Source organism: Mus caroli, chromosome 9, assembly GCF_900094665.2.
Source record: "Mus caroli chromosome 9, CAROLI_EIJ_v1.1, whole genome shotgun sequence".
NCBI lineage: Eukaryota > Metazoa > Chordata > Mammalia > Rodentia > Muridae > Mus > Mus caroli.
In genome coordinates this window covers 117,619,541-117,636,772 of record NC_034578.1, presented here as the reverse complement: position 1 = coordinate 117,636,772, position 17,232 = coordinate 117,619,541, and the positions used below count along the sequence as shown (strand labels likewise).

The following is a 17,232-nucleotide window of genomic DNA, read 5'->3' as shown; positions in this document are numbered from 1 at the left end:
CCCTAAAACCCCAAACACCACAATCAGAAATGTATGTAAGAATATTCAACCATTGAAATATGTGTATATTAGATAACACATAGCACACATGCATGCTCAAACACATGTACATTGTGTTTGGCCACATGAGTTTGTAGTCTTTATTAAACAGGTTGGAAATCAAATGAGAAACACAGGAGACATAGGTATCTCTGGGTGTAGCCGTCTTCCAGTTTGGATGGAAGTAGCCTGCTTACCATGATATCCAGCAGCCACAGGAAGGGGCTGCGCTGGTCACCCCTTGCTGTGGAACCCTCCCTTTCTCAGATGTCTGCTGTCTGGCCAGATGCTCCCCATTGCACAGAGCCTGTCAGGAGTCCTGGGATCCCTTTGCTTTTGAGGTGCACACGTCGCATCAGCCTGAGGCTGTTGCTGTTACTGCTTTTGCTGCTACGGTGTCCTTCAGACCAGGCCAGCCTTTGGTTTGCTTGGATAAGATAGTAGTAATCTGTTTGCCATCCGGTGGCTCTCATGAGTCACTCCAGCATGGAGTGGCTATTGATGTGGAATTGTCAGCACTCTGGAAGGAGGGAATCTAGCTGAGGTTGCTGCCTTCTTTTGTTAGGCCCAAGCACCATCCTATTTTCCTTTCAAGGTAAGAGTCCTTCCTTGTAATTACAGTCGAAGCTGACAGGAGGAGGCTGGAAGTTTTTAAAGATGCCAGCTCCTATTTTTAGAGTTGAAACCAAAACCCTGCTCTGGCATTGGTAGCGATGAGAAGCTGGCAATTTAGACTTGAAGCCTCTCTAGAGGTTCCATTCACTGTCCTATTTTTGGAGATATACAAGCGGGCCTTTGAGCCTGGTGGAGAGCCTTCCATAATGGAGTTGTCTTGTAGAGAAGAACCTGCAACTTCGGTGCTTCAAGCCAGCTCAGACTTCAAACACTGGTGTAGCAGTGGAAAACACTGTGATGGAGAAGACCCTGTTGCCGCTGTGTACCCTACACAAAGGGCCAGGACTCGGGTTGTAGGTGGTTAAGTCATGTTAGCTAAAGAAAAGTCCTCAGAAATCTTAGCATAAAGAAAAGGTCTTGACAGCACCCAAAGCTGATAGAACTCAAACCACATGTGTTTGTCTTTGCACCCTCAGAGCTGGTCCTTCCGACTGGTTCCTTTTCCAGTCACTAAGAAGGGGACCCTTCACAGTAGCTTGCCCTTTACTCCCCTCCTCCTCTGTGTAGAGTCTGTTTGAGTGATGGATTGTAAGAGGACTCATGGGTGAGGAGTTCTCTTTTCCTCTAGTTAGTAGGGCTGAGATCCCATCAGGGTGTGAAAGTGGTAGCCACACCTTTTTAAATGCAAATTTCATTTCATGAACAACCATGCTCTTCAGCAAGAGACTATCTCAAAGACTCATGGGAAAAGTGCCCCAGCTCCCCAGCATGGCCTTAGGACTGAAGATCCCTCCACACTGCAGGTGGCTCTCGGTACCTACAGCAGATAAGAGATTCTGGGTCCATTGAGCATGGCCAGGAGGCACTGTTTGTCTTTTCCATATTGTGTGTGAATGTCCCAGTCATACTTGTCACCCAGCCTCATGGAGAAGGAGGAGTGCTGGGAGTGTGAAGTTCCTGTTTGTGGATGTGTCTTGTCCTGAGGTTGGAAAGACAGAAATGAGCGAGGATGCTGCCAACACAGGAGCATCTCATCTGCCTCAGAGGAGGTCCTGTAGCCAGTGAAAATCAGAGTACTGGGGTAGAGGAATTAATTTAAAATTTGCCATTGGTCCTAGAAATCCTATTCTAAGTGTATACAGTAAGAAAGGAGTGAAGACATAGAATAATGTATGTGTAATAATTTCAGGATTTGGGGGAGGGGTGTTGGGGAGTTGGCTCAGTGGTTAAGTGTACTGTCTACTCTTCAGAGGTTCCATCAGTAATGGGATTTGATGCCCTCTTCTGTCATGCACGCATACAGGCAAACAGAGCACTCGTGTATATAAATAAATAAATCTTTAAAAAGGTTTGATATACCACCACTCAAATGATCAAGAGCACTGTAAGACGTGTAAGGTGATTCCTGTTTTGTATTTAAACATCAGTATATTTGTGCATAGATTTCAGTGTATATCTTGACATCTGGTTACATATTAAATTGCTATTTGTAGTAGCTATTTATATATAGAGAAAAATGGAAAGTTTGCATGCTTCTGATTTATAGTTTGTATAGTTTAAAATTTTACTCAACTTGGTTTTTTTGGTTGGTTGGTTGGTTGTTTTTTTGTTTTGTTTTATTTTGTTTTGTTTTGTTTTTTGAGACAGGGTTTCTCTGTGTAGCCCTGGCTGTCCTGGAACTCACTCTGTAGACCAGGCTGGCCTCGAACTCAGAAATCCGCCTGCCTCTGTCTCCCGAGTGCTGGGATTACAGGCGTGCACACCATGGCCAGACTTTTACTCAACTTGTACTGCTTTCATAGTGAGAGAACATAGTAAAGATATTTCTAGTCTGAAGTACATCATCCACGTTCAGAGCTGTTGGGGCAGCTGTGATGTGACCCTGCACAGGAAACTGCCACCTCGGTGCTGAGGCGTCTTTGCACTGTTTGCTGAAGGCATCCTAAGCCATGCTGGTGTCTTAGGTAGTTCTCATGCTTTCCTCCGCAGTGAGGAGACTGCTCACGTCTGGCATCGTGACCCAGGTGTTCCCGCTGCATGACCCTGAAGCCCTGAAGAAGCTGGAGGACACGTGGTACACTCGGTTTGCTCTGAAGTACCAGCCCATAGGTATGTGTCACTGCCTGTGTTCACTGATGAAGCCACCGTCTGCCCGATCAGTGCTTTCCTGCCAGTGCTTAGCAGCTGCACGGACAAGGAGATGGCTTGGTGGCTTTGTTCCTTTTAAAATCTCATGTAGGCTTTGGCTAAATTTGATCTACAACATAGGCAGTTCAGAGCAGCTGTTATGAATATACATCTTCTAAAATAAGATCTCATTTGTTTTTAGTTGTGTGTGTGTGTGTGTGTGCACACGCGTGCATTCACATATGTGAAGGTGAGGTTGGGGCTGTCATGTGCATGTAGGTGCCTGCAGAGGCCAGCAGAGGGCATCAGGGCCTGGAGCTACAGTGATGGCAATTCTGAGCTGCCTGCAGGATGTAGTCTAGAGTGAACATGGGTCCTGTGCAAGACCAACATGCACTCTTAACTGCTGAGCTGTCTCTCCAACAAAGGTGAACCATGTCTTCATATGAGGATAGCTTGACTGTGAATATTTAGTATTTGAAATTTTCTATTCCCAGGGAAGGGGCCAAGCTATGCTTGAGTTGAGTCAGACTCAATCCTTTATTTTCTGTGAATAAGAGTAACTTTCCTGGTATATATTCAATATTACTTTATGGAAAGCTCCATCAATATTAATGTTTAAACATTTTTGGTTGGTTATGTGTTTGAGTAAACCCTTTTTTCAGTGCTAGAGAATAAATGTTGAGCATGCTAGGCAAATGCTCTACCACCGAGCACACACAGCCTTTGCTAAGATTTTCTTTTTTCTTTTCTTTTTGTTTTGTTTTTTTTTATAGTGTTTCTCTGTGTAGCCCTGGCTGTTCTGGAACTCACTCTGTAGACCAGGCTGTCCTCGAACTCAGAAGTCCATCTGCCTCTGCCTCCCAAGTGCTGGGATTACAGGTGTGCGCACTGTGCCCGGCCTTTGCTCAGACTTTAAGCATGGGGACAGTATTCACGTTGGAGCTTCATTCAGTGTTGCTGTCATCTCATTTTCTTTAAAGCAAATTTTTAAATTTTATTTTAAGAGAAGCCTTCTTTCTATATTTTGTTCCTAATCTTCATTTCCACAAACAACTATTTATAATGTTGAACAAGAAGTTTGAAGATTGAACGCTAGTGAGATGGCCAGGGGTTAAGATGCCTTGCTGCTCCTGCAGGGGCCTTGACTTTGTTTCCAGCAAGTCATGTTGGATGGCTTGCAACCATCTACAACTCCAGCTTCAGGGAGACCAGGCGCCCTCTTCCCGCCTCTGAGGGCACTGTACTGTAACTCCAGTCCCAGGGGATCTGTGATACCTCACTCTGGCTTCTGTGGGCACTGTATGCATGTAGTGTATGTGCATATATTCAGACATACACATATACATAAACTACACTAAACTTAAAACTAGAATCTAATAAAATCCAGTGTATAATTAAGAATTAGTTCCTCTCACGTGCCCCCCCCCCCCACACACACACACTCCCTCATCCCATTCTTGTTCCAGCTCAGCTGCTCTGAGGCCCAGGGATTGATTTCTCACATGGCCAAGGTTAGCAGAACTGCTATATGAATGGCCTCTTTGGTTTGTCAGCAGGCTGCCCAGGCTACCTCCTGACCAATATGAAGGTGTGCACAAACATCTTTGTCTCAATTTGGGAAGAAAGTGTCTGTTAGATGAAGGGCAAGTGAGGGTGAAGCTGAGGTAAGGCCCCTGACAGAGTCATGTCAGCAGCTGATGCCTGAGCTGTGAACTTGGGAAATGCAAGGCCTGTCGTGCTGGCAGGTGGGGTTTGTGCTGCATGCAAGGTAGAGGTGGCACCCCACACGGGATGAGGATGGAGGTGTAAAGGATCACCAACCACTGAAAACACACGTCCGCTTATGCTGTGGTAAGGTGGCCGTCTTTGGTGGCCTGTACCTTCAGCCCTCCCCTTCTTTCCCCTGCAGACAGCATTCGTAGCTACTTTGGGGAGACAATTGCTCTGTACTTTGGGTTCCTGGAGTACTTCACCTTTGCCTTAATCCCCATGGCCATCATTGGACTGCCCTACTACCTGTTTGTGTGGGAAGACTACGACAAGTATGTCATCTTTGCCTCGTTCAACCTCATCTGGTCCACAGTGATCCTGGAGGTGTGGAAGCGTGGCTGTGCCAACATGACCTATCGCTGGGGGACTCTGGTCATGAAGAGGCAGTTTGAGGAGCCCCGGCCAGGGTTTCATGGAGTCCTTGGCATCAATTCAGTCACGGGCCGGGAGGAGCCCCTCTACTCGAGCTACAAGAGACAACTGCGCATCTACCTAGTCTCTCTGCCATTTGTGTGCCTCTGCCTTTATTTCTCCCTTTATGTCATGATGATCTACTTTGACATGGAGGACTGGGCCTTGAGTCTCCACGAGGACAGTGGGTCTGAGTGGACCAGCCTTCTGCTGTATGTACCCAGCATTGTTTATGCCGTTGTGATTGAAATCATGAACCGCCTCTATCGATACGCTGCCGAGTTCCTAACATCTTGGGGTAAGCCTCCACACTTTGTCCCACGTCTCCTTGCCTTTAAGAAGTGTTGCTTGAGGTCAGAGGGTCAGGGAGCAATGACTCAGCTGGTAAAGGCACTGCCCTTCATTCTGAGGACTGAGTTTTATTCCTAAGACCTACATAGCAGAAGGAGAGAACCAGCCGTGACCTACACCACACACACACACACACACACACACACACAGCTGTATACACATGCACACATACGTAGCACTCACACATGCTACACAAAATAAAAGATTAAATTGTTGCTTAGATATTTGGGCTCACACAACTGAAGAGTAGATAGCAGTCCTCTGGGCTTGCTATGGAGACCTAAGACACAGCTCACCTGTGACCTTCACTCATCTTCAGACTATGACTCCATAGTGCTCTTATCCAATGCTCCATGCCAGGTTCTGGGTGCCTATGAACATTAGTTTCTCATTTCACCTTCTGGTGTACTGTGAATTAGCAACTCTTCTATGCTTTTGTGGATCAGGAGGTATTGATGTTTACCAAGGCACCAACACTATACAGTATAGTCAGGGTAGTTCAGACATATCTGTGTTAAACCTGTCCAATACCATAACATTGTATGTCACGCTGAGGGTAAAATAAAACTTCTCCAGAGCAGCTAAGAATTTGCGTCCTACCGTCATTGGCGGCAGCTCAAGGGTGCACATGTATGCATGCCTGGAAAAAAGAACCAGGATAGAGTTTAAAAGGTCATAGGTCATTCAGTATTTGTCCATGCAAGCAAATTCGATGTGTTATCCTGTGGGAAGAGGTCTGGACCTTAACTTAATGGATCCAACGTTGTTAAGTTTCTGTTTGTTCTCTAGTAACAGTGGCCAGTTTTCTCAGGGCTTTCTTTGTATTGGGTCATATGTTCTGATGTCCACAGCCACACAGGCAGCAGCCAATCCCTACAGTGGGGCAGGAGGCTACGAAGCAAGAGGTAGCATGGATGGCCTGAGGTCAGGTAGTGTGTACTAGTGAAGGCCAGTCCTCACTGCAGGAGTCCCTCAAGATGTTTCTGTTCCTGCTTCTGTTGTCTTGGGGCCACTATACAATGTCTCTATTTCTATAGGTGAGGCTAGAATCTGAATTCAAGTTGTTCCTGTCCAAGGCCCCACACAGAGCTGTGCTGCTTCCTCCGTAGCCATTTTACAGTACAGTAGAGGCTCTTCTGTGGGATAGCTGGGTGTAGGCTCATTTGCCAACACTTCCCAGATTTCTTTTTCCCATATCTAGAAAAAAAAAATCATCCCCAACTGCAATGATATTTCAGTGGATGAGAGCGTGCCCTTATTGATGTTCTTGGATGGCTGTGACTGACAGCCAGAGATGCCCGGGCCTCTGAGCACAGTCCTACTAATTTGCCCCATGACAATACACCTACAGTGCTTCTTGTCTGAGATAATCTTCTTTCCTCTTCACATTATAGAGAATCACAGATTGGAATCTGCCTACCAGAATCATCTCGTTCTGAAAGTGTTGGTGGTAAGTGTTAGTGTCTTCTAGGCCATGGCGTCTCTCAGCCAGTGCTGCCCTGCTACCTTCTGGTGTGGGACAAGAGTTCAAGTCTGTGGGCACAAAGTGACTTCCAGGTCTGGGCTACTCAGTGTAGTAGTGTCTTTCTGCCATGGTTGCCTGGGTCCCAGCATCTCCATAGGGCAGCAGCCTGAGGCTCCATGTAAGGAAAAGGAGAGCAGGCCCCTGCAGGTGCTGATGACCTAGAGGATGCTTGGTAAGAGCAGGCTTTGTACATCACAGCAAGGGGCCTGGCTGTCCCTGTGTGGGTCAGGGTGCAGGGCCCTGATCTTTTCCCAGGTGGGCATTGCTGGGTAAGACTGGAGGGGCTCTGTGCAGTTCCTCTTCATCCCTGCTCTTGCCCTTGGCTCTGTGCTTTGAACCCCTCTCACCTCTGGAGTTGATAGTTGAGTTCAAGCCTGAGGGGAAAGGGAAGCGCCCCAAAGTCCCTGTCTGCGGCAGTTTTAGATGGATTGTGCTGCTGCAGAGCTCTTCACACTGTTGTCTTCTTTGGCAGTTCAACTTCCTGAATTGCTTCGCCTCACTCTTCTACATTGCCTTTGTCCTGAAGGACATGAAGCTTTTGCGCCAGGTGAGTGTGTAACGGGATGCTGAGGGGAGGCTGTGATTTATGCCTTTATTTTGTCTGTTTTTATTCCCCTTTAAAGAATAAGCATTAGCACCTGCTCAGTGTATTGTGCTCAGCAGAGAAGTTAGTTAAGTGACTTTCCCAAGGCAGTTCTGATACACGGGTGTCCGAAGTCTGTGATCTGTGGTCAGTGATGTGGGTGGTTAGGATAACCTTTAACAGGTCTTGCAAATTTCATTTTTACATTAATAACATGTTACACCTGAAAGAATAGTAGGTCCTGTGTGGTGCTGCTTCATGTCTGAAATGTTTGACAGAGTCCTGCCTGCATTTATAGTATCTAGTTTCTGGATCATATAAAACCAGTAACTAGTAAAACTAATAAATTGAATTCAAAGTATTAATTTTTCTCTTAAAATATGTATTTTGTTTGTATGAGTTCTGGGCCACAAGTATACTTGTATGCCAAATACCCGATGCCAAGGTGGGGGTGGGGAGAGAGACGAGGGCATCAGATCCCCTGTAGCAGGAATTACAGATGATTGTGAGATGCATGTCTGCCATGTGGTGCTGGAATTGAACCGTCATCCTCTGGAAGAACAGCCAGTGCTCTTTACCGCTCACTATCTCTGCAGTCCTTCAAAGTATTGATTTCTTCTGTTATGTGCATACACAAGTCTAATGTTGGGTCTTTCTTGATTACTTTCCACTTTATTTTTTTGAGATATGGTCTCTCACTAAACCTGGAGTTTGTTAATTCAGCAGGACCAGCTGCCCAGTGAGCCCCAAGGGTCTTCCTGTCTCTGCCTCCCCAGCACTGGGATGCTGGCACTAACCACCATGTCCATCTCTTTATTCGGGGAGTCTGAACTCAGGTCCTCATGCTTGCACAGCAGGCATTTCACTGATGGAGTCATCTCTACAACTCACACTTCTAAAATACTTTAGTCAACAGTGATCCCCACCCTGTGAAACCTGGCATTTTGTAGTAACATGCTATAGTTGGGTAAAATGACAAAGATTACCATCACAATGTCAGGTTAACTTACTTTCCCAAGAACTCTGGATTGGCTGGTGAACTGGCCACCCACCCATCCACCCACTCATCCATCCAACCGTCCATCCATCTATCCATCCATCCATCCATCCATCATTTATCTAAGGCAGTGTCCCACTATGAAGGGTCCTGGGTGGCCTAGAACTCGATATGTAGACAAAGCCTCCCTCTGCTTCCAGACTGTCAGGATTAAAGTCATGTCCCACCACGCCTAGCCCAGCTGGTTTCTTCTGATATTCTTTATGAGTTAGAAACCTTACATTCACACCCAGCTCTCTAATGCTCATGTTTGTGACATCATATGATCTGATTGTAGTGTTGGAGGACTGTACATGTTTGTTCTGTTCTTGCTGAGTTGACACTCATGCTTCTCCTTAGAGCTTGGCCACACTCCTGATCACCTCCCAGATTCTGAACCAAGTCGTAGAATCTCTTCTTCCTTACTGGCTCCAGCGGAAGTACTGTGCGAGGGTAAAGAGGAAGGTTCAGGCATTAAAGTCAGATGTCGACACAACCTTGTATGAGCAAGTCCTCCTGGAGAAGGAAATGGGAACGTACCTGGTAAGTGCAGTATTGTTGAGTTACACTTTAGTGAATGTGTGTGATAGTCACACGTGTTCATGAGCGTGTGCTGTGAGCTCATTGTCTCCAATGTGCCGTGCTTCCCTCTAAGAACTCTGCAGCGGAGCGGGTTCCCTCAGCAGGAACCACTTTGACATTAGAAAGATAGAACTATGTGTTAAGATGCCTGTGTTGACTCTTTAACATCAGAGGGTGAGGGTGGAAGATTACCTGGCTGTTTCACACAGAGAGGTGCAGGGACGGGTGCTCTAGTGTGACAGTGCACAGGAGAGATGGTCCCTGAAGCAGCAGAATTGCTCACCCATGACTGTTAGGACATCAGATAAGTGCCATTATAGGTTATTAGTTTAAGTGTTGTGTACGAGAGAGCCTGTGAAACATGAAGTCAGAGATCAACATCAGGAGGTCAGTTCCCACCTCCCACTCAGTCAAGGCAGAGTTTCTTATATCTGCTGTTCTCATACCCCAGGCTAGCTTAGCTGGCTGAGAGCTTCCACGCCTTCTGTGTCTGCCACTTGTCTCACAATGGGAGTGTGGGAGTTACAGATGTGTGTCATGGATCCTGCTTTCTGAGTGGGATGGATTTGGGGACTGAGTGGGTCGTGAAGCCTAAGAATGTCCTTGCTCTGCATTGTCGTTGTCTCTGCCCCAGGACAGTGCCAGAGGCCTTCCCAGTTGTTTTGAGGAAATGCACGTGGATTCTTAGAGGTTTAGTTGCTTGTAATAAAAAACTCTAGCCCATGAAAACCTAACTCATCCTCTACTCTTATCTGCTGACAAGCTCTGAACCAAATTTACCACCCTCTCAGGTCTCTCTGTTGCTTTCTCTGGGCTCATTGTGTAGTGTACAGACCACACACACTCACACACACTCATACTCCTTTACACTCACTCTCATATACGCACACTCACACACATTCATACTCACTGTCACTCAGCACACTCACACACTCCTTTACTCACATACTCACACTTACACACACATTCAAACTCACTCACACACTCTCACTCTCACACACTCATTGATTCACGCTCACACAGTCATGCACACTCATTCACACTCATACTCACTCAACTCAGTTCTTCCTCATTTGAGAAGGAATGGCCATAGGGACACCCAGAATCTTCGCTCTGATCTCTCCTGTACTCTCACATCTTCTTCCTTTAGGAAGCACAACAGTAGTGTGACCGTAGCCCACTCTTGTGTGTGACCGCAGCCCACTCTTGTGTGTGACCGTAGCCCACTCCGTGTGACCGTAGCCCACTTTTGTGTGTGACCGTCACCCACTCTTGTGTGTGACCGTCGCCCACTCTTGTGTGTGACCGCAGCCCACTCTCGTGTGTGACTTCAGCCCACTCTTGTGTGTGACTGTAGCCCACTTTTGTGTGTGATAGTATAAACACTAGAATTATCCTGAGCAGAAATGGACAGTGCAGTTCTGTTGTTGGTCAGTAACCAAACCAGGAAGTGGGTCCTAGCCTCTGCCTCTTTGGTTCTGAGTCTGTGCTGCTAGCATTTGCCCACTTGCTTCTTACTGAAGTCAGAAGTCTTGGCATCAGATGCTCCCTGGCTGCCATGCAGGAGTCGGAAGTGGTATTGTGAGTTTGGAAGAAGGAAGTTTGTCAGAGTCTAAAACTATTGTGAAACATGGCTTCCTCCTTCACTATAGAAAACTGGAAAAATTGCAGACAGAGTAGGCAAGGAAAATGAAGCTTCAGCCTCTTGGGCTACAGTGGCCCCTGGGTGTCCTGACCTCTAATCTGCTCAAAGCTTCTGTGTCCATTGCTGCCCCTCCCTTGCACCCAGTGCTTTGGGCCATCTCCCACCAAGCTGACTGTGAAGAAGCTGGCGAGGGTTGTGCCTGGATGTTGATCTTCTCTTAAAACATTTTTTGATTTGCAAAATGTAATTACTTTTAAGGGTTCTTTATTTATGTGAATATATTGTTATTTCAGTGAATCAACTTTTCATTCTTAATTTCTAGCAGAACTCATGTAGGATGGTCTTTCCCCTCACACCCTTCTCAGAGCAGTCAGCCTCTGTGATCACTCAGTGTGGTTTTGCTGGTGTGCTTATGCTGGGCCACGCTGAGCTGGGTTGTCCTGTGGCAGGTGGGGTCTTCCATCCGCTCACATTGGTGGCAGACTTCAAACGAGTTTTTCTGTTTTAAAGTGACCGGGTTTCTGCGGGCACATGCTCTGAAGCTGTGCCCGCTGCTGCTCTAGCCCTGCGTGTGGACAGTGTCAGACTTTGTCTTTTCCCAGCAGGCCTGCTGAGCTTCCCTAGCATGTCCAGCATTTCCCATGATCCTGCTGGGCTTTCGGCATGGACAACTCTGTCTGTTTTCTTCCTTCTTCCTGACTCCACCTTGTCACTGTTAGCTGTTGTATTTGTTTTGTGTTTTGGAGACATTTAAAATACCTTGTTTTGTAAGAGTATTAAATCATGAACAATATTGAACCGTTTTCTTTCTGTTGTGATTATTATCTCCTTAATTGTCTTATCATGTCGCTACACTGCTCAGCAGGAATTTGCTAAGATTTTATTTTGTGTTGAGACCATAAGCTACTCATCTCCCTTTCTACATCCTGGAGGCTGAGGCCTCATTTTATTGACCATGAAACATGAGTTTGGCTTCGGTCCCTGCCCCATGGCCTTCATTCCATGCCTGCTTTCCTTGAGAGTTGGTTTGGCACTGGGTACATACACTCAGTAGGGATGAGGTAGGAAAGGAGCCTGTGGGCTGGGCCCCTGGAGCCTGGACTTTGTCTTCAGATATTAATGAATTAGGAATGTGAGATCACGATTTTGACTGACATCCCATAACCATTCTACATGTCAACTCTTAAGGCTGCCATCAGGTGGTCTTTGCTGGCCTTCACCTAAGAGGTCAGGGTGTCTTGGGCTTGTGTTCGCTTTGCTAAGTTTGCATTTTTCTCTTCTTGCTCTTGGGTTTACCTGGTGCTGACTCAACCTGGTGGTTCACAGTCTCTCCTAAGTGTAAATGTACGGGCAGTGAGTATGTGGGCACCTAGAGTCACCTAGAACTGCAGTGGGCTCCCTAGCTAGCCCTTTGGGGTCTGAGGAAGGGCCCCCTGAAGTGGACTCTCACATGCCAGGAGCCACCCAGCCCACTGTGGCATCAGGAGGGGGTTTTCTGAGCAAGGGACCCTAACATTCCAGAAGCCATTCAATTGTCTCTTTTGAGGAAACTGTACATCTATGTGATCACAACAGCATGATTCCAAATGTGAAAACAGAACATGTAATAGAACACACACACACTCACACACACACTGTCTCTCTCTCTCTCTCTCTCTCTCTCTCTCTCTCTCTCTCACGCGGTGGGGGGAGGGGTCTTCTAGTGGCAGTAGTTGAGTTACCTATCCTCTGAGGTGTGTTGTCTTTGTTTTGGTTAGGGCTTTCTGTGCTCACTCAGCAAGCTGACAGCTTTTCCTCAGCCATGCTGTGGGCAAAGGTCAGATGTAGGACTGTAGGATGTGCATGCATGCATGGTCATATGGACCAGAGGACAACTTACAAGAGTTGGTCCTCTCTTTCCATCATAGGAATTTTGGAAGCAAATTCAGGTCTCTGACTTTAACATCAGGCTCCTTCACCCAGTGTAACATCTTCCCAGCTCATTGTCACTTTCTAGTTAAGGTCTGGGCATCTTGAGTGCCTATGGATAAGGATCTGTCCTCCCCCTTGAGTGTGTATCTGTGAAGCTTTGGTTGTCCTTGAACTCAGAGATCTGCCTGCCTCTGCCTCCTGAGTGTTGGGATTAAAGGTGGCTAGCAAGGATTCATCTCTCGGATCATTAAAAACAACATGTTTAGATTTGGTGTTGTTTGTCTTGTGTTGGTTCAAGTGGATATCATCAGTTTAATGGTTTATATGTGAGGAAATGGGTAAATAATTTTTGATTCCTTATTTCAGCAACTTAGTGCAAAATAACTTTTAAATTTGTATGACTTTGTGGTTGAGAAGAAAGGATTGGCATAGATCCTGAGTCCTTTAGTAACTAAAAGCCATCCCCTGCCCCTTTGCTAGCATTGGAGCGGTCATTCCTGTGTGACACTGAGCAATGCCTGCTGTCTCTCCATTGCAGGGAACCTTTGATGATTACTTGGAGTTGTTTCTGCAGTTTGGCTACGTGAGCCTTTTCTCTTGTGTTTACCCGTTAGCAGCTGCCTTTGCTGTGTTAAATAACTTCACTGAAGTCAACTCAGATGCCTTGAAAATGTGCAGGGTCTTCAAACGGCCGTTTGCAGAACCTTCGGCCAGTATTGGCGTATGGCAGGTAACTATGTGAAGAACAATGTGAAAAGCTGAGTCATTGTTGGGGAAAGAAAAACTCTAAAAGCAGAAAATGTATAATACCCAGAACACCACTAAATACCAGAAAAGAAGCTCAAGAGTAATATTGATAACTCAGGTAAAAAAAGCAAACAGTAAAGACAGGGATCAGATAGAAAACAAGTGTATGACTTAAATCTCAGCATACTAATGGTTATACTAACTATAAATGGCCTAAATATACAGATTAAAGACAGAGAATGGCAGAGTGGATGAGACTGTGATCCAGGTGTGCACTGTTTATAGAAATAATTCACAGGGGTTGATAAACAGGGTGAAAGTAAAAGAAAAAAAAAAAACGTTGCTGAGAAGAAAAGAGGAAAAGTGCAAGCAGAGGCTGCTGTGGTACTGAGAGGAACACTCTGCCATGAAAAGGGGGACACATTCTCAGAAAAACATCAAACTGAAATAAATGTATATGCATCAAGCAACAGTTTTAAAACAGAAGAGAGAACAAAAGCTTGAAGAGAAAGGAGGAATGGTGAACCCACATTGTACTTAAAGATGAAAACACTCCCTTTCCCAAGATAGAAGAGGAAAGTCAAGAATGAAGAAGGCTCAGTGATGTCATCAGCAGGCAGTGTCTGACAGAACACCCAGTCATCTCAGGACTGAAAGCACTTCAAAGAGTTGGAACTGTAGAGAGTACACCTTTGACAATAAGCTCAACCCAGAGTTAGTGACAGAAGATAACAGCAGGGTATCCATTGGAAAAGCAGACAGCACAAAATGCCCATGAAAAGAAACTCTCAGATGACACCCAAAGTTATACAAAACCAGAAGAAAAATATGTGGGACAGGGCTGATGAGGGAGGGGCCAGGAACTCAGCACTAGGCTTTTATGCTGAAAAAGATCTCAGTGTTTGTTAAAGTAGAAAAGACAGGCAAGATAAACCCAAGACCAGTAGAAGAAAGGAACCAAGAAAGAGCCAATTTAGTGAAAGTGAAGGCAGAAATATGATCAGTGAGACACAAACACAGTGGCAGGGCCCAGCAGGCGCGGCGGAGGTCAGACCTGCAGACTTGCAGCCGCTGGGGTACTAGGGTGTGGCCACAGGAACTTGACAACTAGTAGAGGGTACCTTCCCTTCAATGGCAGAGCCTCCTGCTGCAGCTCAGCCAATGAGTGCAGGAGAGGAGGAGGGGACAGCACTGTGACTGTGAAGGAAGCTGAGTTTAAAGCCCACATCCCCAGAAGAAAAAATCTGGCTTAGATAACTATACCACAGATTTCACTACTTAAAAAGAAGTCATACCAATTTTATACAATTCTAGTCAATGGAGGAAGAGGAGTATTTCCCAGATCATCTTATGAGACCAGGTCTAGGGGGTCATTCTTCAGTGAGAGGTTCTGAGGAGGAAGGGCCAGGGCATCAGAGATAAAGAAGATAGAGCAGGTGGGCTCAGGGGGCTTGCCGATGCATATGCGTAGGGCATATGCAATAATGTCTTATGCCAAGCAAGCTTATTAGGAAGTGCAGCATCTTACATCCTATTTCCCGGGAAATATGTTTCCAGCATAAACTACCACACAATGGGGCAGAGTCAGCACCAGGCTAATCCAGCTGCTCTGGTGAGCAAGGATCCCATGAGCATCACAGACCTCACTCACAGCAGCCTTGGCACTGAGAAGTCCAGTCTTTTAGGGTGGGAAGAGTCAGGTTCTCAGAACCCAAAGCTGCAGCTCTCTAAGGCCCTTGCCCCAGGCTCTTTTTGCTTCTGCCAGACATATTCCTGAGTTAGAGAAAGATCGACTTCCCTTCCCCATACCCTGGGGCCTCGGGGAAAGCAGAGGTCAGCCTATCCCTCAATACTTAGGGAGCCAGAATTAATGTGATGGCAAGACCAGACACAGAAAGAATTAAGAAACAAATAGTATCCCCAGTGTATAGCAGAAAACAGGAAGCCATTTGTGCTCTAAAACTGTGGAACAGCGCGTGTACACAGATGGGCACAAGGAAAGCTGAGATGGGTGTGCGGTGCCAGTGTTCTTGCTGCCTGTGGCATTGTACTGTGCTTCCCAGGCACATTTCTTCTGTGACAATGACATGAAGATGTGTGGACGTATGTAAAGATGCATAGACCCTGTGTGTGAACTTAGATACTATGAAGCTATAAGTTCACAAAGTATAAACTATAGATCCATTTTACCCAAAACATCAAGTGACGTAAAGCCAAGCAGCTGAAACAAACCAATGGATGCGGGATGTGTAAAAGCACTCATGGTGTTCAACAGGGTTAGAATTACTGTCTAAACTAATCAGAGAAGGCAAAGATTGTAAACATAAAACAGAAGGGACTGATACAACTGTTTGAGGAAATATGGTTTCAGAATTGTATCCTTGGGAGAACCCAGAGTATCAACCAGAAAATTGCTTGAGGTAACAAAAAGCAAATTAGTGTAAGCACTGAGTAGCTATTTTCATATCCATGACAGTTGGAAGACTTGCTGGAAGTACAGTCCTTATGTTCCATAGAATGAATGCCATCCATTACCAGGCAGCAGCCATCAAGAGCTTTAATTAAAAGCAGAAACAAAAGAGCACAGGTTCTCCATAGTTACCCAGTGACCACCATAGGACACGCTGACCTCCTTGTGGGACAGTCAGTGTTCTGTAAGTCCCACTGAAGCCTGGCTTCTGGATTTGCTAGTGCCCTACAAGGACTTTGGTTCTTGTCCCCAGGAAGGGACCACATCAATACTGAGCTTGGTTGTAGCTAAGCCAGGTGGAGCATGGGGCTTATCAAAGCGGGACGGTTTCGTAGAGTAGCTTCTTTCCAGATATCACCTGCTTTGGGGAGCAAAGTGCTTTCCTGTGGTGGTCTTTACATTCCCTTCAGAAACAAGCAGAGACAGGTAGCATGGACAGTGCCAGAGGTGCCCACACTCAAAGCCTGGCCAGCTTAGGTGGGAAGGCTGGACGTACTGCAGAGGAGTAGTCAAGTCAAAAGAATCTAAAATGCCCACTACATACAGCTTTCCTAAGCAAAGAGAACCCTACCAAGATGGGCGGAGGTTTAGCATGTATGTAGATGGGGTAGAAGCTAGGTAAGAGCTTGTCTGTGGGCTTCAGATAACACGGACATGGGGCATGTCTGCTGCTGCTCCTCATGCTGTGCCTTTTCCCTTTCAGTTGGCTTTTGAAACGATGAGTGTTATATCCGTGGTCACTAACTGTGCTCTGATTGGAATGTCACCACAAGTGAACGCAGTCTTTCCAGAATCCAAAACAGACCTTGTTCTGATTGTGGTGGCCGTAGAGGTAAGTGAAAGTGTTCAGCCCAGCACAGGCCTCTGCCTCCTCCATCCGAGCTGCTGCTCTGTCTGCAGTAACACATGTGCCGAGCGGTAAGAAGACATGTCTGACTAGAGAATGTAGGCTGTGCGCTGCTGCTCCCTGCCCAGCTCCCAGGAAGAGACCTTTCCAGACATTGTTGAACTCTTCGTTTGGAATAGACATCTGCGTACTTTTCTGCCTGTTCTAGGGAAATGCCCCTTCTTGCTTTACACCTGGTCCACTGCACTGTGACACCCTCAGGCTCTGTGGTAACTTGTAGGAAGGCACATGGTCTTACACATAAGACACAGGTACTCTGGCTGCATGTCTCACATCTCTGTTTATTATTTTGAAAAATGGGGCCCTACTGTGTCTGGAAAACAAAGCAGGGACCAAACATGAGCGAGAAATCTTCAGAGCTGCCTCCACTGCTGGTGATATTTGACACCAAAGAACATTGTGCCCTTTCGTGACTAGTTGGAACTGTAATACTTGTGGAAATGTACAGAAACAGAACTTGGTAGACTGTTGCGGCCTGCCCGCAGTCCACAACACGAACGGTTCAACTGA

The 17,232-nt window shown here is 46.3% G+C and overlaps 1 protein-coding gene across 3 annotated transcripts in view; it reads left to right on the top strand.

The window, feature by feature from the left end:
* Ano10 (anoctamin 10) overlaps positions 1-17,232 on the top strand; it is a 118,706-nt gene that overhangs the window by 25,033 nt on the left and 76,441 nt on the right. For all 3 annotated transcript variants that reach the window (XM_021172147.1, XM_029481494.1, XM_029481495.1), the window contains exons 5-11: positions 2,644-2,763; positions 4,694-5,263; positions 6,711-6,766; positions 7,314-7,388; positions 8,821-9,003; positions 13,137-13,328; positions 16,519-16,647. In XM_021172147.1, coding sequence (XP_021027806.1) covers positions 2,644-2,763; positions 4,694-5,263; positions 6,711-6,766; positions 7,314-7,388; positions 8,821-9,003; positions 13,137-13,328; positions 16,519-16,647 — 1,325 coding nt within the window. The remainder of the gene's footprint in view (positions 1-2,643; positions 2,764-4,693; positions 5,264-6,710; positions 6,767-7,313; positions 7,389-8,820; positions 9,004-13,136; positions 13,329-16,518; positions 16,648-17,232) is intronic.